We start from the raw sequence: 21,221 nt of genomic DNA, 5'->3' as shown, positions 1-21,221 counted from the left end.
TTATCTGCAATCGTGCGGGATAACAACATGGCGCCTTCCATCCTTATGAGGAAAAGAAGCCGGTTTTAATAGGATTCTGAATATTTCGTAGCAGTGCTGTGAAGAACCGTGAAAGTGCCCTTGTGAGGTTCGGTGGGCGACGTAAGAAAGGTAGTGTTTGAAGTGCTATAAGTAGGAATTGTAATGACGTTGTTTCACTTCGGAAACTGCGTCGCCCTGGCATACGTGCCGTATCTTCTCACCTACAAGTACTCCGGATTGTAAGTATTGGAAACGTTCCTCTGGGGCGAATTCTGCCGAGCTGCCCCTGCAGCTTGTTTGTTTCACGCCAACAGCAATCGGAAACGCGCTTATGTTCAACCATATCCACCGCTACCTCTCGCTTGCTGATATGCTGATTTTGGTAATAGTTTCGTGCTAGAAACGAAGAGTTGTTTCTGGTGGATACTTGTTACCACCGCAGTTGATGCATAAATTTTTTTTCCAGCTGTAGACGTGTTCGAAAGCAGTGTCTTAAGACTTTAATGGTGCCTATGTTCAATACTGTAAGAAAATATCGTCATTAAGTCATCCCATAGTGACACCGTAAGTTAGCCGGATATCTTGTTTAAGGGCACCTTATAAAAAGAAAGGATGAAGGGCCACTAAGGCAATACCTTGGTGCCATGATAAACAGCGGAAGCTGTTTCTCCACCCAGTTTTAAGCCTCACGTAAAGGCAGCGTTACTCATAAAGGCACCATGGTGACCAGGTAATCGGCAACTACCCGTAAAACAGGCCACTGCAAAAGCCAAGTGGGAGCACAGTTACCGATGTTACCAGTGGCGTAATTTTTCTCTTTTCATCATTCATTATAATTTCTTACGTTACTGTGGCTGTGCTGCTTGCGCAGTGTCTGCTAGTTTCGTTTGTGATAGCTTGCCGTCATGCAGCTGGCAATGCTTGACAAAGTTTATGCCAAGCTTGTTTTCGCCTCCCTTCTTTCAGATCGGAATATGGAGCGTTTTGGAAGTGTGTGCAGGCCGCAGCAATGTATATCGTTATGCAGCTCTGCAAGATGTTGATCCTGGCAACATTTTTTCCTCCCGGTGATGTATCCTCAGTTGGTGGATTTGATGTTCTTGGGGTAAGTGAACCACAACGTGAGTTAAAAAAAACTCAACGAAAAACAAGGGAATTATCAATAGCTCACTGCATGAATAATAGCATCAAAAATTTTGAAGGCAGCGCATTCTGTGTATCTGTTGCTGCCTAAAATAAGGAAAATGTTTATATTCGCTGCTGCAGCATGTCTTTTTAGCAGTTTTTGTTGCTGCTAGCACACATGCACCTCGATTGTCATAGAAACCTACATCTCTGAGTCAGCGCTAAGCTGAGGTAATAAATAATCTACAACGAAATGCTGTGACATTATAAACATGTGCTTAATCTATATTTGAAATATCACGCTGTGCAGGAAATTTTTAATGCATGCTAATTCCTACCGGGTTGACAGTTTAAAGGGCAACTCCCGTGTTTTTTTAACCATATTAGGATATTGTCATTTTATAATGGCATTGACAGTCCTGTCATCGTAACGAGGGTTCAGTGTGATCAGAAATTCATCAAAAATTTTAAATAACCAATAAATGAAGTACTGATACCAAAATGGGTAGCTGCCTCATCCAATGTCGTGATGAGTCGATGACGTCAGATCCTACACTACTATAATGTAATCACGCAGAACGCATGCTAAACACGCAGTACATGTGATGCTAATGCTAAAAAAGCAAAGCTGATGTCTCCTGATGATGCAGGGAGCTTTTAAAGATTTTCTGAACTAAACAGCGGCGATTTCTGTGACGATTTCAGTGACAGTGGCGGTGTAGTCTCTCGCGTCACAAATGCAGGGTGGCCAGTAAAAAGTGACGAGTCGGGAAGCAATGAATCTTTAAAGTTCATTTTCAGGAAAACTAAATGACTTGCAGTCGTATTGTTTGGCGCAGATAATCAGAGTGCAAGAGAGAATGTATATTAGAATTTTTATTAAGGTCAGTGGGCATCGAAAAATCGCCGGAGTTGCCCTTTAATGCTGCAGCAATATGTTATTGTCTCTGCTGATAGAACCAGTGTGCAAATTACATAAGTTCACATATGGCTGGGAAATTGCCGCCACAGAATTGTTTTAAAATGATTTTTTTTTTATATTGAAAACAACAAGAACTAGGTACTGTTGCTAGCACTGTAATGTTGCTCTACCAGCTAGCCTATCTTGGCATTCTTGTACTGATCAGGCCATCAATTTCACAACTTCACTCTAAGGTCTGGAAAATTAAGCAGCGAGTGACCGCCCCCAGAACAATCACCATTTGACTAAAGAGACCATTTACGAAGAAAAAGTCAGGTTACATCCATCACTTGTTGGTGCACCGTAACACCAGGATATTGTGATATTTCTGACCGTGGAGACCAGGGATTTTGAGTTACCATTGCCTTGTTTTTAATATGTGCCTTGTTACTGTGTTATGCATTATCAACACTCTGATGACTAAGCTGTTGTGTGTTGGCAAGTGAGGTTTATTCTTAGTAAGCAAAGCAAATGAACATTTGCACTGGTGAATAAGGATCATCTTTGGTGAAACCACTAACTTATTAGAATGGGTACAGCGTTTGCATTAATTATTTTTTCGGTGATGCCTACTAGCTTTTATTTCGAAGAGTTAAGCTGGGATGAGTGGTAAGATGGTTTGTCTTGCAGAAAAAAAAAAAAAGAAAGTGTACAATCATAATGATGTTGCAACACAGTAGTAGAAAGCACTGTAGTTTGTACCAGGTAAAGGGTAATGAAAAATGATTATAATGACCACAAATTTTAGAAACATATTGCAACAGGTTTATAACATTTCGTACTTTGAATGCTTACAATTGCACTTGTGTGTGTGATGTGTTCAGGCCAATTGAAGTGTGTAAGTAGGTTATGCTTTGAATTGCATTTAGAAAAATTGCACTGAATTTCTCTCTGCCAGGTGCCATTTCGAATGGATGTGGTGAGCAAATTTGGTTGAATGGTCTTGCAAAGCATGGTTGCTGGATGTGGCAGTTGTGTGCACTGCTTTAGAGCTCATTTAGAGTTTCACCCATTGTCGTTCTTGCTTCCTAGTTTTTTTCTTTCTCTTTTTTTTAAGGAAGGAGAAGACTAGCCTGTATCTTCTCTTTTTCCTAAGTGATGTTTATACGCTGCATGATGATCCCAGTTGATTTTATTTCTTATTTTGTCTTGGCTGCAAATGGTGCCGATGTTCTAAGTCACATGCGTATAAGAAAAAAAGAAGAGGTGTAACTACATCAGCTGACGGAATTTTTCAGTTTGCTTCCTTCATAACATGTGTAGGAATGGCAACTGCCGCACTAAGAAGTGAGGAAGTCGCCAAAAGGCTTTTGTGTATTATGTGTGCCCTTAATTTATGCAGGCAAAGTAGGCAGCTCAACACACTAGTAGAGTTAACCTGCAACAATTTCATGTGAAATGTGGCAGGAAGATTTCGTTTGATGGAAGAAAAGAAAAATGGCACTGGCTTTGCGTAATTTGTTTTGGGGTGGGGCCTGTAACAGTTTCGCATTGCGTGCTGCAGCGGACCTTGCTCGAACTCTTATGCGTACTTGATGCACTGTGGAAAAAAAAAGGACAAATTCTGGGCTGTACCATTCACATGGTGGTGAATTAGCCAGCGAAGCTGTTTGGTGTTAAATGTTGTTCACGAGCTCCAGTGTGCGATCTTCATCGGTAGCTTGTGCTCGGTGCCGACGGTTAGACTCGCACTGACGTTCTTCGGAGGCAGAGTCACTAGCTGCATTCTCCGCTTTTGCACGGGCACATTGTCGTTAGTTACAGTCGCATCTCTGCTGTCGACGCCTCTCCTCGTACTCGGCTTGTTCTTCGGCCATGTGCACAATGCGCGGTCTTCCCATTCTTCCCAATTTTGTTGGAGTCGCAACTGTTGCTATGTTCTACCTCTGCAATGCATGATTCAGTTCTTGCACGCTTTGGCAGCTACTGTAGTGCACATCCCTGTGTTTTCCTGCCACAGCTGCCACGCAGTTGTATTGAGGGCAGATGACAGCAAACCAGCTGGCAGCAACGGCGGCCAGCGCAGGTGCGGCGCGTGGTGAAATCACGTGTCCTTTCTTTCTTCTCCGTCATACTTTCGTTTGTTCTCCCCAATTCGGCACACCCGCCGCCATTGTTTTTGTTCACTTTATGGACAGTAGCCAGTCCAGATACCCCTCCTACGAGACCACGCAGCACTGCCATCATTTTTGTTCACTTTATGGACGTTAACCAGCCCAGATACTGTCTCCTATGAGGCCACGCATATGGCTCATTCGTACAGGTCTGTCAGGCAAACAGCATCGCTGTAAAGAAACTACGCACAGTGATGACTTATCGCTTTTGTCACCCTCAGCTTTTGACCCTCTATATGATAAAAATGGCCACCTTTATGTTGGGTATTTGTGTACAGTAGTGTATATTGGAAGGAGGTGTGGGTAAATATTTGAAATATTGGATACAAACAGATTATTACACAGTGGCTATTCGTATTCATGATTGAAAATGAAATATTCAGTACTTTCGAATACTCAAAACTAGTTTAATGTTTTGCGGCAACCAGTTATAAAGTATTGGTACATTTCTCAGTCTGTTGAAGAAAGTATAGCATATTATCAGAAATGAAACAATGATAAAAGTTTTCAAAGCCTAGGCAGGAATGAAATGGGTAACACAAGTTTTGTTTTCAGTTTTGCTGTAGAAGCCTACATGACAACCCATGATTTTTGGTTGTCTATCATTTAATGTTTTTAGCAATCTAGTCATATAGAAGTTTTACAATTAGTGAATTTTTCCTTACAACAGGCCTTTTTACATGTGATTACAGCACACAAGTCCTTCAGCAGCATTTTTTCTTTTTACATGACTTCTGATTTTTATTTGGCAACTATTTATTTAACACTTTCAGAAGGCTACTCAAACAACAGCCATTCATTCTTAGAAAGCTCTTTTTGCAACCAGGCTCTAAAAAAGTTGGTTTATCCTGAAAAGCAAAGCATTGAATGAGATAGCAAATTATCAGCTGCATAAACTGCTGTAAACATATGCTCGCTAACTAATTTAACAAGCACATTGTAATGCATGCACATACAAACACATCTCACTCAATGACCACAGACACTTGCTGTCAGAACGCTGGCGTGATGAAGAGCAGCAGCATCGGCGGACGAGTTCCCCTTCGTGCTGCGTCTCGCTTCAGTATGAACTAGGCAAGCGAGCACTGAGCGCACACGAAGCCATCAGCTATCTCGGATCACCTAGCCTTCGAACCCACCGTAGGTTGCCTCCAAGATCAGGCGTGCATGGCTGCGGTCTGCCACCACAGCCGTTGTAGAAGAGGAGATGCGTGCTATGGCCACACTCTTACTGCATTTAGTCTTGATACAGAACATCACGGTGGCGACAGTGGAAATTCATCTGGAGTGTCCGTATAATTGATATCACAATCAAACGTTGAGAACCTTTTTGTGCAGTGTTCTAAATTACAATTTATGATCATGCGTTTAAAGCTGATCCTAATTGTCCCCGACAGTTAGTTGTCTTTTTTCACTAGCCAGCACAAGTGTGGTACCTGTTAGACCAAAGTAAATAATTGAGCTGTATATATGAGCACCTGCATTTGACTATCAATATTCCATACTGACCATTCATATTCGACTCACATGCAAAGGCTCTGATTGAAAACTCGCCCACCTTTACTAGGGAAAAGGCTTTATAAACACACACCTCTAGTGGGAAGGCTTTATAAACACACTGTCTTTTATGACTAAACTTATCAAAGGTGCAGCCACTGTCAATGCAAAGATTATCATAAGTAAGTGTGCAATGAGCTGCTGGTGTAAACTGAAATATAAGTGGTAACAGTAAACGAAAACACTTCTTGTGCTTAGCTAATTCAATGTGTGATGTAGCATCATTGCATGGCCAGCCCACTGAAGGATCTTATTTTTGCTATGCAGATTTTTGAAAGTCTGTGTGTAGAATAGCAAAATTTCTCCTTTGCTATTGGACATCTTTAAGTGGTGGAGGTCGCTTGCATGACGAATCACAATACACACTTGTCTAATTAGCAAAGTTGCACCCAGTGGCTGACAGCTATCATGGTGCTGTCGGGGCAAGTACACATGTGCTCTGAATATGGTCGGATCAGTCTATTGCATTATCTGCCGTGAACATTATTTAATATGTCTTTGTGGCCTAAAGAAACAGATTGTATAAACATACTCTTGCCCCACAGCCTAGTATTCAAACCTAAACTGCAGCAGTGATCTACACTGTGGGGAATGTGGAAGGGGGGAGATGTATTGTAACTTGGTTTGATTTGTTTGCATTCCACTTTTTTTGCTGGCAGTATATAGAGCATGCCTACACAAGAGCTGAATGGCATGTGCTGGTGGATTCTCCTCCATGATGTTGATATAGATGTTCACTCGGAGCTGCTGTGCCGAGCATATTTACTGGTGTAGCATGCGTGTGTGTACATTTGTGTGCCCGTCTTCAGCATGTTGTGCTGTTCGAGGGTCTTATATTTTTCAAGGTCCGATTGGTCGCGAAGTGCAAACCACAGTGAAAATCCGATGGCATTCTATTCCGATGTGTTGTTCAGCGTCTCTAGTTTGCTCGTCGATCGCATGAGGTCATACTTGTCAATTCTGAGTATGCAGTGACCATGTAAAACATGCCTTAAACAATAAAGTCTCTTGCTAATTATGAAGTGCGTACTGTCATTCGATTTCTGCATGCGGAGGGGTGCAGTGCAGCCGAAATTCATTGACGAATGAGTAATGTGTACGGTACAACTTTCGTGAGTGACGGCAAAGTGCAGCAGTGGTGCAGGAACTTTCAAGCAGAATGCACAGACGCTCGTGAAACAGGCGGGCAGGGAAGGAAGCGAGTGCCAACCGGTGACCTTGCTCAGCGAGTGAATCAGGTGATTCGAGAAAATTGTCGGTTCACAATTTCCGTGTTAAGTGATTCATTTCCCGAAATTTCACGGTCAGCTCTATAGCTTTGTGAGTGAGAGACTCTAGTACTGCAAATCCTGTGCGAGGTGGGTTCCCAAGAGGCTGACCGACCATCACAAAACACAGCGAATGGGCACAGCCTTAACGTTTCTCCAAGTGCTAGCATGATGAAGGAGAAGATTTTTTGAATAAAACTGTCGCAGGGAACGAGACATGAATCCATTTCGAAACTGAAAAAACAAAAGCGCAAGCCAAAGAGTGGATGAATTCTGATTCCCAGAAAGCAAAGAAGTTCAAGCAAACCTTCTCCAGCAGAAAGCGTATGGCTACTGTGTTCTGGGACGGCAAAGGTGTTCTCCTGGTGGAATTCATGGAACGTGGCATGACCATCACTTCAGCCTCATACAGTGTGACTCTTGAACATCTACAAAAGACAATTCAGAACAAGCGCAGAGGAATGTTGTCATCAGGCGTTGTCCTTTTTCATGACAATGTGTGGCTGCAAGTACAGCTGTAACAAAGAAGCTCCTGCGGTGTTTTTATGTTTTTGATGGCAAGTGTTCAATCACCCACCGTACGGCCCGGGCTTGACTCCCTCTGGTTATGATCTCTCTGCTCACATGAAACGCTGGCTAGGAGGACAGGAGTTTGACTTGGACAACAAGCTGCAGACCAGCGTACTGAATTGGCTATGACGAGGGTATAGGAAAGTTGGTACCACGCTACGACAAATGTCTCAGTCGGAGTGGAGACTATGTAGAGAAATAGCTGGAAAATGTATCTCAATGTTCCAAATCATACAGTTTTGATTTTCACTGTGGTTTTAATCTTGCGACCAATCGGACCTTAAAAAAAATGCCCTCGAAGTTTGCTGTTAAAGGGACACCAAAGAGGAACATTAAGTTAATGTAGACAGATAATTTCACCTATGAAATAGTGAATTGGTTCATCTCACTGTGATAATATGCTTGGTAAGGTAGGAGGGACTCAGGGATGTAAGATAGGTGCTGATTTTGCATTTAAAAGTTTGCAGCAGCTACTCATGTTCTCATACACTTTGGCAGTGTTTGGCTAGGGCTAGTCAATAGCTTACCTGTAGCAAAAGATTACATTGCACTCTAAAGTGAGCAGAGAGACAGTTTTATTTACTTTTATGAACTTTTGTTGTGCGAGAAGGGGCCCAGATGCAGCAAAATGCAATGTAACCCGTGACATCAGGCGCGTCATTGGTGCTGTGGTTTGGGTAGAAATTTCAAAAAGAGAAGTTTTGCTATCCATTTTTATCCTCCAATAAACAAGACATTTACACCTAAAAGTTGCACAGATTCCTTGCACTGTTGGAATTGGTGCAAGAGAAGATGTCACATGCATTCTACCACCGTGGCCAACTGAGCGCCATTTTATCATGGTACACCCGGTGTGTGTGACATCTGTACTCTGCTGCCATAGTCTGATGGCATGATTGTTTAGGCCACCAATCGGCATGTGTTACTATCCCTCCTCCTCACCACCTGCACTCTTCTCTGCACCGTCCAGCCACAGCCACCACCAACCAGTACCACCTACCACAGTAACCAAACCTGTTTGATGCTATGGAGACAGGTTCGCTTTAAAATATGCAGATACAGTTTTGGAAGCAATCACCTGTCACTCCAAACTGATTCGTTGTTTCTCTTCCGTGTCCCTTTAACATGGCCTGTGTCTCTGTCACTGTGTCAGCTGAATAATGCAGCTGTCCCTTACCTTCCTGTTGCTCTGTAGGAGTTCCTCAAGGCCACTGTTGACCTGGCCGACCTTGTGGGCCTGCATATAGTGATGACCAAGGTGGCTGGCAAAGGCGAGACTAAGTTCCTGGTCGCTGGCCTGGGATGGGCCAGCGCAGAGCTACTCATGACTCGTTTTGTGCCTCTTTGGGTCGGTGCCAGGGGCATGGAGTTTGACTGGCGCTACGTGCAACTCAGCTTCGACTCTAATATTTCACTGGTGAGTGTGGTGAGAGTGCAGTAACCTCAGTTTTACGATGCGTTAACATAGGATTGCATTGAATTCATGGTCTTTAGTGATAGGTTACAGTACCAGCAGCGAGTCCTTCGAATGTGGAACAAAGTTATTAAAACGGAGCATACTTTAGTTAGTAGAGCTTCTTGGCATCGTTTAATTTTGTCCACTGAAGATTTAGTTTTACTGCATTTCTTGCACCTTCAGAATTATTAAAAGTGCACTGAAGCAAAACCGATGAAGGATCTTCAATTATTCAATGAGTTTTACAAAGTTTACAAAATGTGGACTACATGCATGAACTTTCTACTGAAATATAAAAGATATATGAACATCAACTATCTTCTATGTAGCGTACTTGGTACGTTTGGAAATTACCCATCTAGTCACTTGAAAAACATACTCGATGTAAAACATCAAAAACATCAGAAACATTAGAAACAACGAAATTAGCGAGCCTAATACACAGACATATATAGAGCCCAAGAGCAAACATCCAGATGTCTGCCTTCAGACCTCTTTCATAGAAATGCTGCACACACATAATTCAAACTTACATCAAAGGCCCAGTCAGGACTGTGTTAATATGTCTGTACCACATTTTCAATGTCATTAGTTCCATCAGTACTTTTGCTTCTGATGCGCCATCTTGGTGTTCACAATTGTGTGTGTAGCAATTAAAGGGGATAATTATATCAAAAACTGTTGTATAGTAATTCCTTGATGTGCAGACAAATGCACTCCAGTTGAAAGTGCTTTCACTTCGAGGAGGACAACTTCTACTGGATGACCACACTTAGAAGATGTATTGCTGTCACAACTAACATCAGTTTCGTAAGTGGTGTTTGTCATTAAGTGGCCGCTGCGAATCACTCTTAAAGGGGCCCTGAACCACTTTTTATCAAAGTGGAGAAAGGCATCTGAAGTGAAAATAGGCTGTTTCAGAAATACTTTGCCACTAAAAGTACTTCAATGCGTTCATTAGAAGCTTAGTTATTGGCAATCAGACACGGCCTCCTCTGTGCTCCCGTGCCTTCTTCAATGCCTGCATCGCGAAGGCTACGGTGCAGTGGGGCATGCCCACAATACTCCGTCTTCTAAATGTTACCGTAGCGCGCAGTTCACATTTCATTTTGGATTTTAACGTAGATGCCACTACTTCAGCCTTTGGTGTCTGTGATGCGTTAAACATAAGCCAAACATGGTTGTCCTCAGTGAGTCGCAGTGTGCTTAGCCAGCGGACTCGTGGAGGCACCCGTGGCGGCTGTGGTATCTACGCGATGTAGCCGACTGCAGCTTGATGTCAGGTATCGGCCAGTAGTAGCCATCAAAGGAAATTACAAAAGAAAGCGCCCAATGAATAAATAAAGCATTCAGAAGAGAGTGAGGACAGGACCTTCTGTTGAAAAGGGAGTGTTTGAGAGAAAAGTGACTTCGCGATCCACATACAAGCTCCATGCACCATGTACGACAGCAAAACTTGGCTGAGATGTTCACAGCAACACATGTTACCCGCGGACTACATTATTTCACTAAGCACGAGAGGTGGTTCAGGGCCCCTTTAAAACTGTTGAGGGATGAGGCTGCATGTTGTGATTCTCTTACAGCTGCGTGTGTAAAACATTAAAGTTCTCAGCGCTGTCATGCTTCTTTGCAATGATAGTTGTTATAAGGCCCTTAAGCAGCATGCGCTTTATCTTCCTGGAGGGAAGACAAACATGTTCTCATAAAAACTAAATGTGTCTCGGCATGCTTTGTCCGTCTTATTTGAAAACACCCAATATGGAATTGCAACTAGCATTTGTGAGCAACTCTATGGCGTTCTTGTTTTTGTGTGTTAATATTTATTTATTTATTTATTTATTTATTTATTTATTTATTTATTATAGGTTAACCACATCACCACAGCCACACTGGTTTGGCTGTGGAACCGACATGACCTGCGCAAGGTGCACCTTCCCATGGTGACAGTGCTACTAGCCATCACCTGCTACCGGTCATTGCTCGTTGAGTACGTGGACATATCCTTAATTCTCTTGATGTAGTTTAAGTCGTGACCTTTGTTTCGCCAATGCCTGCCCAGTGCCACCAAAATTTGAAGTCACTTAGAGGGCGCCACTTTTCCAGTAATTGATCATAGTTTATGAGCTTATGTGACATGGTTAGAGCTTCAACTACTTTTTGTCATGGCATGTCATGTGGGAAAGGAGTGAGCAAAGAATGGCAGCAGCACATGGTGAAAGTTGTCCGTGCTCTAGCAGCAACAAGTTAAAATGTCTGGGAACGTGGCGCCATCACAATGCACCATTGGCTCCCATATGTTGCATTAGTGACTGTACAGGCATTGTAAAGATACGGGAGGCTATGCTCAAGTACATCTTAACGCAAAGCGTTCTTCTCTGAGTGGCAGCAACTTTTTTGTGGGTGGGCGGGGTATCTCCCCATTTTGGCAGGCCAGTCCTGGTGATAGTGCAACTGATCACACCATTTTAGTCGGTCAATCTCGTTCATAGTGCAACCGATCTTGCCGTTTTGGTGGGCCTGTCCCGGTGGTTGAGCCTACCAAATTTTTTTAGTATGTACTACGCCAAGTACTCACTTTACCTGATGTATTGAGAGTCAACTACTAAATGGGGCCTCATGAGACTTTTTATGAAGTCTATAGTATGTGTGTGGTATACAGGGCATTTCATAAATCTTTTCAGTCAACTGTATTTTTGAATATGCCTCGTATGAGTGAAGTTATTGGCAGTCAAATGCCACTTCAGTCATACCCTCACGAGCTTCACCTGCTTTTTTGCCATTGCTACCACACTTCAAGTTGTGGAGCTGTGTATGCATGAAACAGTGGCCACCATGCTCTGCCCTATATTGTGCTACACTTCTTATATCAACATGGGCTTCAAGATTGGATGGCACCACTTGCTGTTGCTCACCCGATGGTGGAGACTATATTATTGGCATGGTGGCATGTTCATCTTTGCCGCCAAATGGCATTATTACTTTATGAGACATCACCTATCAGACCTATCACTTATCAGACCTAACCTAACCTAACCTAGATATTTTTGTTCTTGCTTCTGCTAGAGGCACTGCTAGAGGCACTGCTTACCAGTAACAAGTAAAGAATTTCCACCTATAGCCATCGTGTCCACTTCATGCATCACAGTCAACATAAAAAATTATGAGAAATTATATGAAATTATCCACTCTGTGAAGGTGGATGACCAACGAAGCTGCGTAGCATATGACAAGGAGGTGACACAGGTACAAACAAACATACAACAAAGGTACACATGCATTTATTGTCTTGATTGGTGGCCATTATGACAGAACGTATGCACACACATTCATTATTATACATCAGCGTACATTTGTTTATGCATTCGTGTTTTCATTTCACGATATATTGAGGCAAAGGATTTGAGACCGAAATCACCACACCGACTGGCAGTGGATCAGTGCCGTCAGTGCCTTCGCAGAGGGTAGGGCAGAGGGAACGCTGGCATGATGAGTGGCAACGGAGCCAGCTGTGGAAGGTGACGATGAATGCATGAGCAGTGGCATGAGCCATTGCTGATGATGATAGTTTTTGCTCACACAAATTTGTTGACAGACGCGAAAAATGCACGGAACCTTAGCCATAAACAGCTTTACTGTAAAAAGTGCTGGAGACTCCAAAAAGCCGAAAAAAGAGGCAGGTGATGTTTGCGATAAGTGCTGTGCTGCTATTGCAACGTTCTGCAGCATCCCACCCCTGAAGCACCCCCCCCCCCCTCTTATGGTATGGAATATGTGGGAGGATAGCGCTCTGGTAATCCAAGGTCAGCGCCATTCTTCGGTAGCATTTGATGTTGACCCTTTTCATCATTAGTTCAGGTTGCCAGGTAGTGGTGGTGGAGGTAGGGTAGGGGCTGCCTTTTGTGGACACATCAGCAGTCGGTATCAACGCTGTGTTGACTTCTTGGTAGGCGCTGATGGGTGGGCAGGGGTTGCCTCGTGGCAAACGTCTAATTAACGCCTTTGGCTGTGTTGAGACATAACAAACACCTCTGCCGCCAAGAGATTCGACCTGAGTGTGACCAGCTGTCTGGTTGCTCGAAGCATCAATGTTTGGTCGCGGCTTCGGCGATTGTTCTAGAAGCGATGGCTTATGTCACACTGCAGCTCGAGGGCCCAGCCCTCACTTCACTATGTCCACCTCCCTGGGAATACGCATGCACGCACACGCGTGCACACACACACACACACACACACACACACACACACACACACACACACTGGTTGGCGTGCCTGAGCAACACGCCTAACGGACGCTATGATCCCCACACCGCTTTACAATGTTCTACCCCTCGCTCTGTCTCTCTCCGTTCTTGTCATGGCCAGCTCTCAGCAAGACAGAAATATGTTGCCTATCTCATCAACATAGATTGCAGTCTGTACAAAACATGTCCCTAAAACAATACCCGGAGTTTGTTGCTCAAGATTCGTGGCTCAGACCATCTGCATTCTTATTCTGGCTCCCTTTCCTGTACTTGACCTCAAAGTTATATTTCTGCCAAATGAGACTATCTCAGTGGTCTCCTGTTTTTAAAGAGAAGATTTCTTTGCCTCTTCCTTCGACTTTCCCACTGCTGCTGCTGCTGCTGCTGCTGTGGGCTGCTGTTGCACACCCTGCGTCGGGGGGTGGTAAGAGAGTAAGAGAGGAAAGGCGACGGGAGAAACTCTTTACACCACTGCGTCGAATGTGCACAATACCCTCTGGAGCTCCCTTGCCGTCGCCACATTAGCCGCTTGACAGCTGTAATTATCCGTGACTCCCCTCAGAAGCATTGCAGAAACTGCAGCGCTTCCCTTTCTACTAACGTGCAATAGAACTGTAGAGAGGAGAGGGGACAGGGGACACAGGATAAGCTTGCTGCTACCTTGCTGCTATGTATGAAAAATAAACGCCATGCAAATATGTCAAGTGGGCAACTTACGCACGGCGTGCAGAAGCACAGCCGCATTAATTAAAATGCACCGCAGTGTCTAGGAGACACTACGGAAGCGGTTTACCGTCAAATCAACACTTCTGTGCCTGCCGCATTAGCGTTACGGCTATGGCATTGCAAGAGGTCATAGATTTGATCCCAGTCAGGGCTGCCGCATTTCGACGGGGGCGAAAGAGAGAACTCACGCATTTTGGGACACGTTAAAGGTCATCACATTGTCAAAATTAATCCGGAGTATGCCACTACGGTGTGCCTCATAATCCAAATGTGGTTTTGGCACGTATAGCCCCATAATCCAATTCAAGTTTAATACTTCTGCCACAATGCGATGTGCCATGTGAGGCAATTACAACACTCAACCCTCTCAGAGGTTATAAACTATGGCATACAACAATGCCTCAAGCGAACATCTCTCCCTGTGTGTTCGGTGTACTACGCAGGCGAACAGCAGTGGTGCATGCAAGGTAACGTTTAACATCAACTCACCACTCTCGTGTTAGCCTAAACGTTGAAGAAATTAAGATTTAGCCATCAACATCACCGCTAATTATCGTCAATCAAAGCATCCAGCATGGAAAGCTTCACCTACATCGATTCCCACAGTGCGCGAGATCTGCATATTTTTTTTTCTAACATTTGCTCTAGCTGTGCAAGAGGGCAGTGGTCGCTTTCGACCGTGAATTTTGTGCCCAGCCTAGGTTTTGAATTGCCCATGCTATGCACAAACACTCTTTCTCCGAGGGTGCTAAACGCCTCTTCTCACGGTGTCAGTTTTCGACTGAGGTACAGCACAGGATGATCTTCACCGTGTTCGTAAAGTTAAGCAAGGACGACACCTAGGCCAAGGTTGCTGGTGTCACACTGGAGAGTGCATTCTCTGCAAAAGTCTGGCAAGACAAGCACAGGCCGTGAAGACATAGCCTTCCTCTCGAAACAATCCACATATTCTGAATAAGCCCCGCAAATCTTCCACTTTCATGCGACTCACGCATTGACAGTTCCTTTCTCTTGGCCACAAAGGACCAGCACTAAAGAAATAACAATAATAAAATTCGGCGTAAATTACGCACTTCAAGCTACACGAAGATTCAAGCTCTTGCCTAATTTCTACTACGCACGCTCTAGGCGATACTCAAAACGCTGTCGTCTTATGAATACACATGCGAGCCACACACCAATGCGTTGCTTCTGTGTCCGAGCAAGACACCTTAAAGGAATGGTACAAACACTTTCTAAATTGTGCGGTTAACAACAGCTCCGCTAAATACGCATCTTTCTTCTAAAGAAAAAAAAATTATCGCGACCACTTCCGAAAAGTGAACTGACACTCGAGCATGCCACTTTCTAACAAATAACCTAGACTTGGCGGTGCAAGCTTATATAAAAAAAGTGGAGCCTATCTGCTTAAAAAAGAACGACATATCGAAAAAAACCTTTCCAAAAATACACGCGTCAGAACAGTCTCCTTAAGCTGTACTCGAGGCGGGCACTGTCTGAAAGCTCTTGTCAAACTTGTCAAGCAGGGAATACAAAGGCGCGTAGTCCCTTCCCTTCGCTGCTGACCCCCGATATCTTACGTACTGTCCACCTGCTTTTTGGCATGGCACTCGGAATGCACTGCCTAGTATGACCATGTCGCGTAGCCTGACCGCCACGCTCTCATGTGTCAAACAGGTTACACCTAAAAAAAAAAACTCATCGAGGTGGAACATAATTGCCCTGTGGCTTTTGTCCTCCTCTGCCCCGAATGTTGGTTTCTTTTCAGTCTCATCTGACAACTCAGACGTGCTCTGACTTGAAACATTCCAAATGACAAATGCGTCTTTCTAAATCTTTCATTTCACTCCCCACAGGGTTTAGTGGCTTTAGGTTTATTGGCCGCTTTGTCTTCCTTGACGCAACTTTGAATTTGCAACGCCTCTTTCTCTTGGCACTGTTTCTGGTGGCCAGTTCCAAGTGCCTTTCTTTTCTTTCCATTGGTGGCTCCTCAGCCCGACCAATCTCCTGAATTTTTGTCGGGGAAATCAGAAAGATTGCCTCCTCCAGCTGAACTATGCCTTCCAAGCTAGCTGTTTTGTTACCTTTCTTTGCACTGTGTTCTTCGACGTAACTCAGCACCTGACTCCCTTTCTGAATTTCTGTCGAAGAAATCGGAAGAATTTCCTCCTCTTTCTTTGCACTGTGTTCTGTGTAGTAACACAGCGCCAGACCCTCTTCCTGAATTTCGGTCAGGGAAATCAGTTCCCCCCAAAATCTCCTCCGAAATTCCTCTGCGGAGAGCTTGTATTTTGCGAACAAACCCACCTTCACTGAACTGTACGTGCCTGCTTCGGCTGCGCTCAGTTGGGCTGTGACCTGCGAGGCTTCTCCTGGCAGCAACTCAAGCAACCGCTCCGGCCATGTGTCCTGGTGAAATGATTGCTTCTCACAATTTCATCCAAAATTAATCAGGTAGAGACCGATGCCATTGCCTGTTTCATACGGCTGAAGCAAACTCATCATTTCCATGCTTTCCGTTTGTGGCACCGCCAAATCCGCCCTGCGCGCTAATCTTGCTAGTTCTTGTCTTGCTTTCGCAAGCTCAATTTCATGCTGCCTCTTCTCACGTTCAATTTCTGCGTGCCTTTCTTTTTTTTTTTGCGCCCAATTTCTGCCTGCCTTTCCTTCTCGTGCTCCTTCTCTTCCACTCTCTTTCCACTCGCACTCCTTCTTTCCTGTTGCGCTCCTTCTCTTCCTCCCATTCTTTCTTTTCACGACATCTTTTCCCAGGCATCTGTGGGCTCGTCCTCATCGAAGCCCATTTCGTCAATCGCCATACAAATTTCGGGCTTCTTCAACTTATGGTTAATATCCATACCAAGCTCTGATGCCAAGAGCAACAGCTCCTCTTTCTTTAACACTTTGATATCCATGCTTTTCTGACAGCTGACTACAATTTCCCCTGTATTGATCACGCACCCAGTGGTGATCAACTACAGCTAATTGCCCGATAGAACCCTGTCCTTATTGTCCAGCAAAACGTAGTCACTCAAGCACCCACCCAACCTCAAACTTCCGAAGGTCGTGTCTCCCAGAGCCATGTTGCAGTTCTGCCAAGCAGTCGCACAAGTTCTTATATGAAAAATTTTAAGCTGAGAGCGGAGCACATCTTGGGCACATATATGGGCGCATAAGAACATCGACAAGGCCTGAAGCTCCCAAATACTAAATTACAAAAGCTCCCTCCTGGAAGAGGTGCGTGAATTGTGCGAACTCAAAGCTTGAAAACCACACATTTACCTGCTGCAGCATTTGCAATGTTCACTTATGCTTCACTACGGCATGAAATTATTTCATGGAGTTTCATGGTAGCAGCTAAGAACCCCACATACATCTTCGGTTCCCTTAAGGTACATAGGGTCACATATACCCCAGGGGGTGACATATAGGGTATAAAAAATACATTTTTGAAAAGCGTTTTGTTATTGTTCGGAAGGCTCCAGTAAAGAAAGTAATACAAGACATCGACGATTTCTCTGCTTATTTGCTTATGTACCTGAGGGAGTTAATGACATGGAGCTATTGTAGTGGAGTGATCGCCTCCGTGCATTTGCTTAGGAAGTGGTGCGTCTGCAAAACAACCACAGTTATCTCACAGCAGAATTGCTCGGAAGTCTCTGCTTGCAGTCGATGAGGCCTTTCTCCTTTAGACTATGACTGCTATTTTTAGCACTTCCAGGAACAAATATTGGGCAACTTTAAATAGTAAATCCTCGAATTGAATAGTGTAGACTATTTTCCGAATTCTGAACACTCATACCTCTAAAATAAGTAATGCACAGATGAAGAAAAGTAGCAAGAGGATGGTCACAAGCAGCATAAAAACCTCACAGCATTGCAGGTTTCTGAATATTTAGACTTAGAAGATTGAGAAAAATATTAGAGGTAAGAGTGTACTGGGTTTAGTGAATGCTCTCTTTTTCTGGTCATGGTAAGCTGTCATGAAACTGCATTGATCAGCACATTGCACCTGTACATAAATTTTTATTTTTTTTTAAGATTATGTGTAGCATTTGCTTTTTCTTTTCCTTTTCAGGCTCATGGTCCAAACCTTGGCATTCGGTCCCTGGCTTGTCTTGGCTGTCAAACTCATGGCAGCCATCAGTGTTGGTCTCTGTGCTCTTCACATCTACTTAAGCCTAACACAAAGCATGAATTCGTACTGAAGATCTTCTTTCTTGCTTTGTGACCATATACTGTCATAGTCACCCCATCTACAACCTTAAGTTTATGTTTAGAAATACAACGCTATTTTTACAGTTCTGGCTGTGCCCTTGTTATCATTTGTTAGTTGTGTTATATATCTGTGAAAAGTGCAAAGAAGTTCAAGGCAGCCTGTATAATAGAGAGTGTTAGAATGTGGGCCCCAAACATTTGGGGCCCCTAAGAAATAGCGTCAAAGCCACTGCGCATGCATGAGACACAAACTGTGGTTGGGTTTTGCGTCAGGCACGCTATTTCACTGATTTAGCGGGAGCCCCAAAAGCTGCCCCAGTAGATCTGCGTAAACAAACATGAAGGCGCCCATCGAAGCGACGGCTCTAACCTAGCACCAAACTGGGCTTGATTTGTGGTAATGCGCGAAATTCGCAAGCTAGAAGAAGTGACTGCGGTTATCGCTTTCTCTCAACTAGCGTGTGTTATGAAGATTGATTCCTTAGATGCCGCTGATTCCGAATTCGATTGTGGATTTCATGGCTCGTAGGCCTAGCATGGCTTAGCTTGGCTGGTGAAGGCACATGAAGTTGGTTACTCAAAACTAAGCCCAACAAATTTTTTTGCTGCTGTCAGAATAAACTCTAAATTGTAATTAAGCACTAAAACATGAAAGTCAAAATTACTATTCTCATCATAAAATGCCATATTTTATTTAATTATTTCTAATAGTCTTTCTTTGATGCCGTAGTGGCACTGTCAGCGCAAGACGCTATCCGCAAATGCAAAGCCCTATTCTAAAACTCTTCACTCCTGCGTGCCCCAACGCTAACACCCACAAAGCTCTTTGGGGCCCCCACACTATTGGGGCCCCTATTCTAAAACTCTCTAATGTCTTTCTGACTATAGTAAAGGTTACCTTAAGTGCTGGCACTGCTGTTGATGCCTGGATTTGGCTTTAAAGCCTAATATTGAATAGCACCTTGAGTTGCGGATCATACTGTAAATATATTTCCTTGACCAGCATATTAATACTAAACATTGACCTGCCGAAACTCATTTAAGTGCAACTTCGTTAGTGTAATAGAAGTGTCAGCTTTTAGGTTGCTATGTTTACATCCTCGAGAAGTGGCATAGTTTTCGTGTGCAGGCAACAGGACCTTAGACGTGTAAGAAATGTACAGGCTGAGGTCCCACAGCCAGACTGAAAGGGATGATTCTCTGTGACACTTTATTCAAAATCTTGTTTATGCAGCGTCAGTAGTCAAGTGAAAAAAATCTTGATAAAAATTTATACAAGTTAAAAGACAAAAATAATGCTTGAATATGTTGATAGTGGTAGATATAGAGAGTGCCATTGCCTATGACTGCGGTCACATTTATTTGAGAAAAGCCGGAGCAGCTCCGATGTACCAACAGTGCTGGTTGCTGGCGGGGTTGTGTTCTTCCTTGCGCTCCGAACTCGCGATTTTTTTTTCTTCTGTGTTGGAGGTGCTGCTATTGAAGATATAGCCGCTACAAGTTGCTTTCCCTACAAGCGCACGCACACAAAGCACCAGTGTTTCATGCACACTGTAAATGTGAAGCTGTGCACACTTCAGACAAAATAAGTTGCCTGCGTATGCACACATGAGCTGTGGTTAAGTGAGTTAGGGCGAAGTAGCCGTCCTGCACTTCGACCAGGAATCTATGATGGCCTTGGCTGATTGGCAGCGTGGACGGGGGGCAGTGAGGTCGATAGTGTGGCAGTGAAATTAAATAAGATGTCTGCCTTGAGGTCATCGTAAGAAGTGGAGGAGCTGAGCAGCTGACATTAGAGGGGGAGTGAACACCAAAACTTCATATTTGAATGACCATGTCATAATAAAGTTCTGGGCTTGGGCAGCTTCCAGCTTGATGAACAAGTCTTGGACGTCTTGCTGCTGCTTGAACTTCATTAGATAATGGTTGAACTGCACCGTCAACCAGCCTGCCGTTGTTGCACCGTGTACAAGAAAGGTGCAGCGTGCTGGGTCAGGAATATGTGGAGGTTGCCAATGCAGACAATCATGGCCACATTTATACAAGAAGACCCTAAGTGTCCCCAGCATACCAACAGTCTTGATAGCCAGCTGGGTTATGTCTTCCTCGTGCCTGACGCCCACGATTTGTTTGTATTCCTTGTCGGAAGTTGAAGATAGTGTCGCTGCACTAGTATCCTTAAAGGGCACATCACCAGCCCCTGTTGGAAATTTTGGCTATGCACTCGAAGTTGTAAAGTGCCTTCCAGGAAGCGTTGTACTGCAAGAATATTTAAACAGGGTTTAGCAGTGGCAGAAGCAACTGGAATGCAAGTACTTGGTCAGTCGTCATGTAGATTGCTAGACATCTAGGGCTGACATCAACAGTCAAAGTCAACAATGATCACTTGTGTAATGACTGTGGCATACTTTTTCGGGAAGCCAAGAGGGGATATGTCTAGTGATAAGTGATTGAACAGTGTTTCACCAGCACTTTGGGTACTATGTAGGCATTTGATAACTCTAGCTGCTTCAGGAAAATGGTCAGATGGATGGCAGGATAACTGGGCTACACTCGACAAGATTGCTTCACATTAAAAGGGGCTGTACACGGTTTCCATCAAGGTACTGAGGACCATTTGTCATACTGACTTGCTTGAGTGATGAGACATGTGTCATCGTGAGAGTAAACTCTTGGAACCAGTGGTCATGCAAAATGCAAGTTGTGCACATTGCTTGGCTGAAGCTTTCCTACCACAGGGCTATGTAGCTCACTCGAAAAGCCTCGTCTGCCCTCGGTGAAGATAACACCTGTACAGCGGAGACAAATGAAGAGTAAGTCAAAGAGTGCACGAGCAGCTGCCTGCTGCCTGTTGGTCTTGGATGACCACCCTGTCCCTTGCAATGCTTTGACCATCTACCATCTTGTAGATAAACCCATCCCATTTGTTACAATATGTTTGGGCAAAATTGGGCCAGAAGAGTT

The 21,221-nt window shown here is 44.0% G+C and overlaps 1 protein-coding gene across 2 annotated transcripts; it reads left to right on the top strand.

Annotated features, from left to right (window-relative positions):
- On the top strand, positions 1 to 18,343 carry LOC126530848 (BOS complex subunit TMEM147). Of its 2 annotated transcripts, XM_050178151.3 has the most exons (6): positions 1 to 260; positions 988 to 1,126; positions 3,006 to 3,026; positions 8,812 to 9,033; positions 10,938 to 11,059; positions 18,118 to 18,343. In XM_050178151.3, the coding sequence occupies exons 1-6, from the start codon at positions 184 to 186 to the stop codon at positions 18,245 to 18,247; spliced, it is 711 nt and encodes a 236-aa protein (XP_050034108.1). In that variant the 5' UTR covers positions 1 to 183; the 3' UTR covers positions 18,248 to 18,343. The 2 variants fall into 2 exon arrangements, with proteins under 2 accessions (XP_050034108.1, XP_050034109.1); XM_050178152.3 differs by lacking the exon at positions 3,006 to 3,026 and having other exon boundaries at positions 3 to 260.
- Positions 18,344 to 21,221: the final 2,878 nt, after the last annotated feature.

The sequence above is a fragment of the Dermacentor andersoni genome, chromosome 5, assembly GCF_023375885.2.
Source record: "Dermacentor andersoni chromosome 5, qqDerAnde1_hic_scaffold, whole genome shotgun sequence".
NCBI lineage: Eukaryota > Metazoa > Arthropoda > Arachnida > Ixodida > Ixodidae > Dermacentor > Dermacentor andersoni.
Note: the sequence above shows the minus strand (reverse complement) of the source record. Positions and strands in the feature narration are given on the sequence as shown.

Coding starts and splice junctions, on each gene's coding strand:
- LOC126530848 (XM_050178151.3), top strand. CDS start 184: ATGACGTTGTTTCACTTCGGAAACTGCGTCGCCCTGGCATACGTGCCG. Junction 261..987: donor ACCTACAAGTACTCCGGATT/GTAAGTATTGGA, acceptor CCCTTCTTTCAG/ATCGGAATATGGAGCGTTTT. Junction 11,060..18,117: donor TACCGGTCATTGCTCGTTGA/GTACGTGGACAT, acceptor TTTCCTTTTCAG/GCTCATGGTCCAAACCTTGG.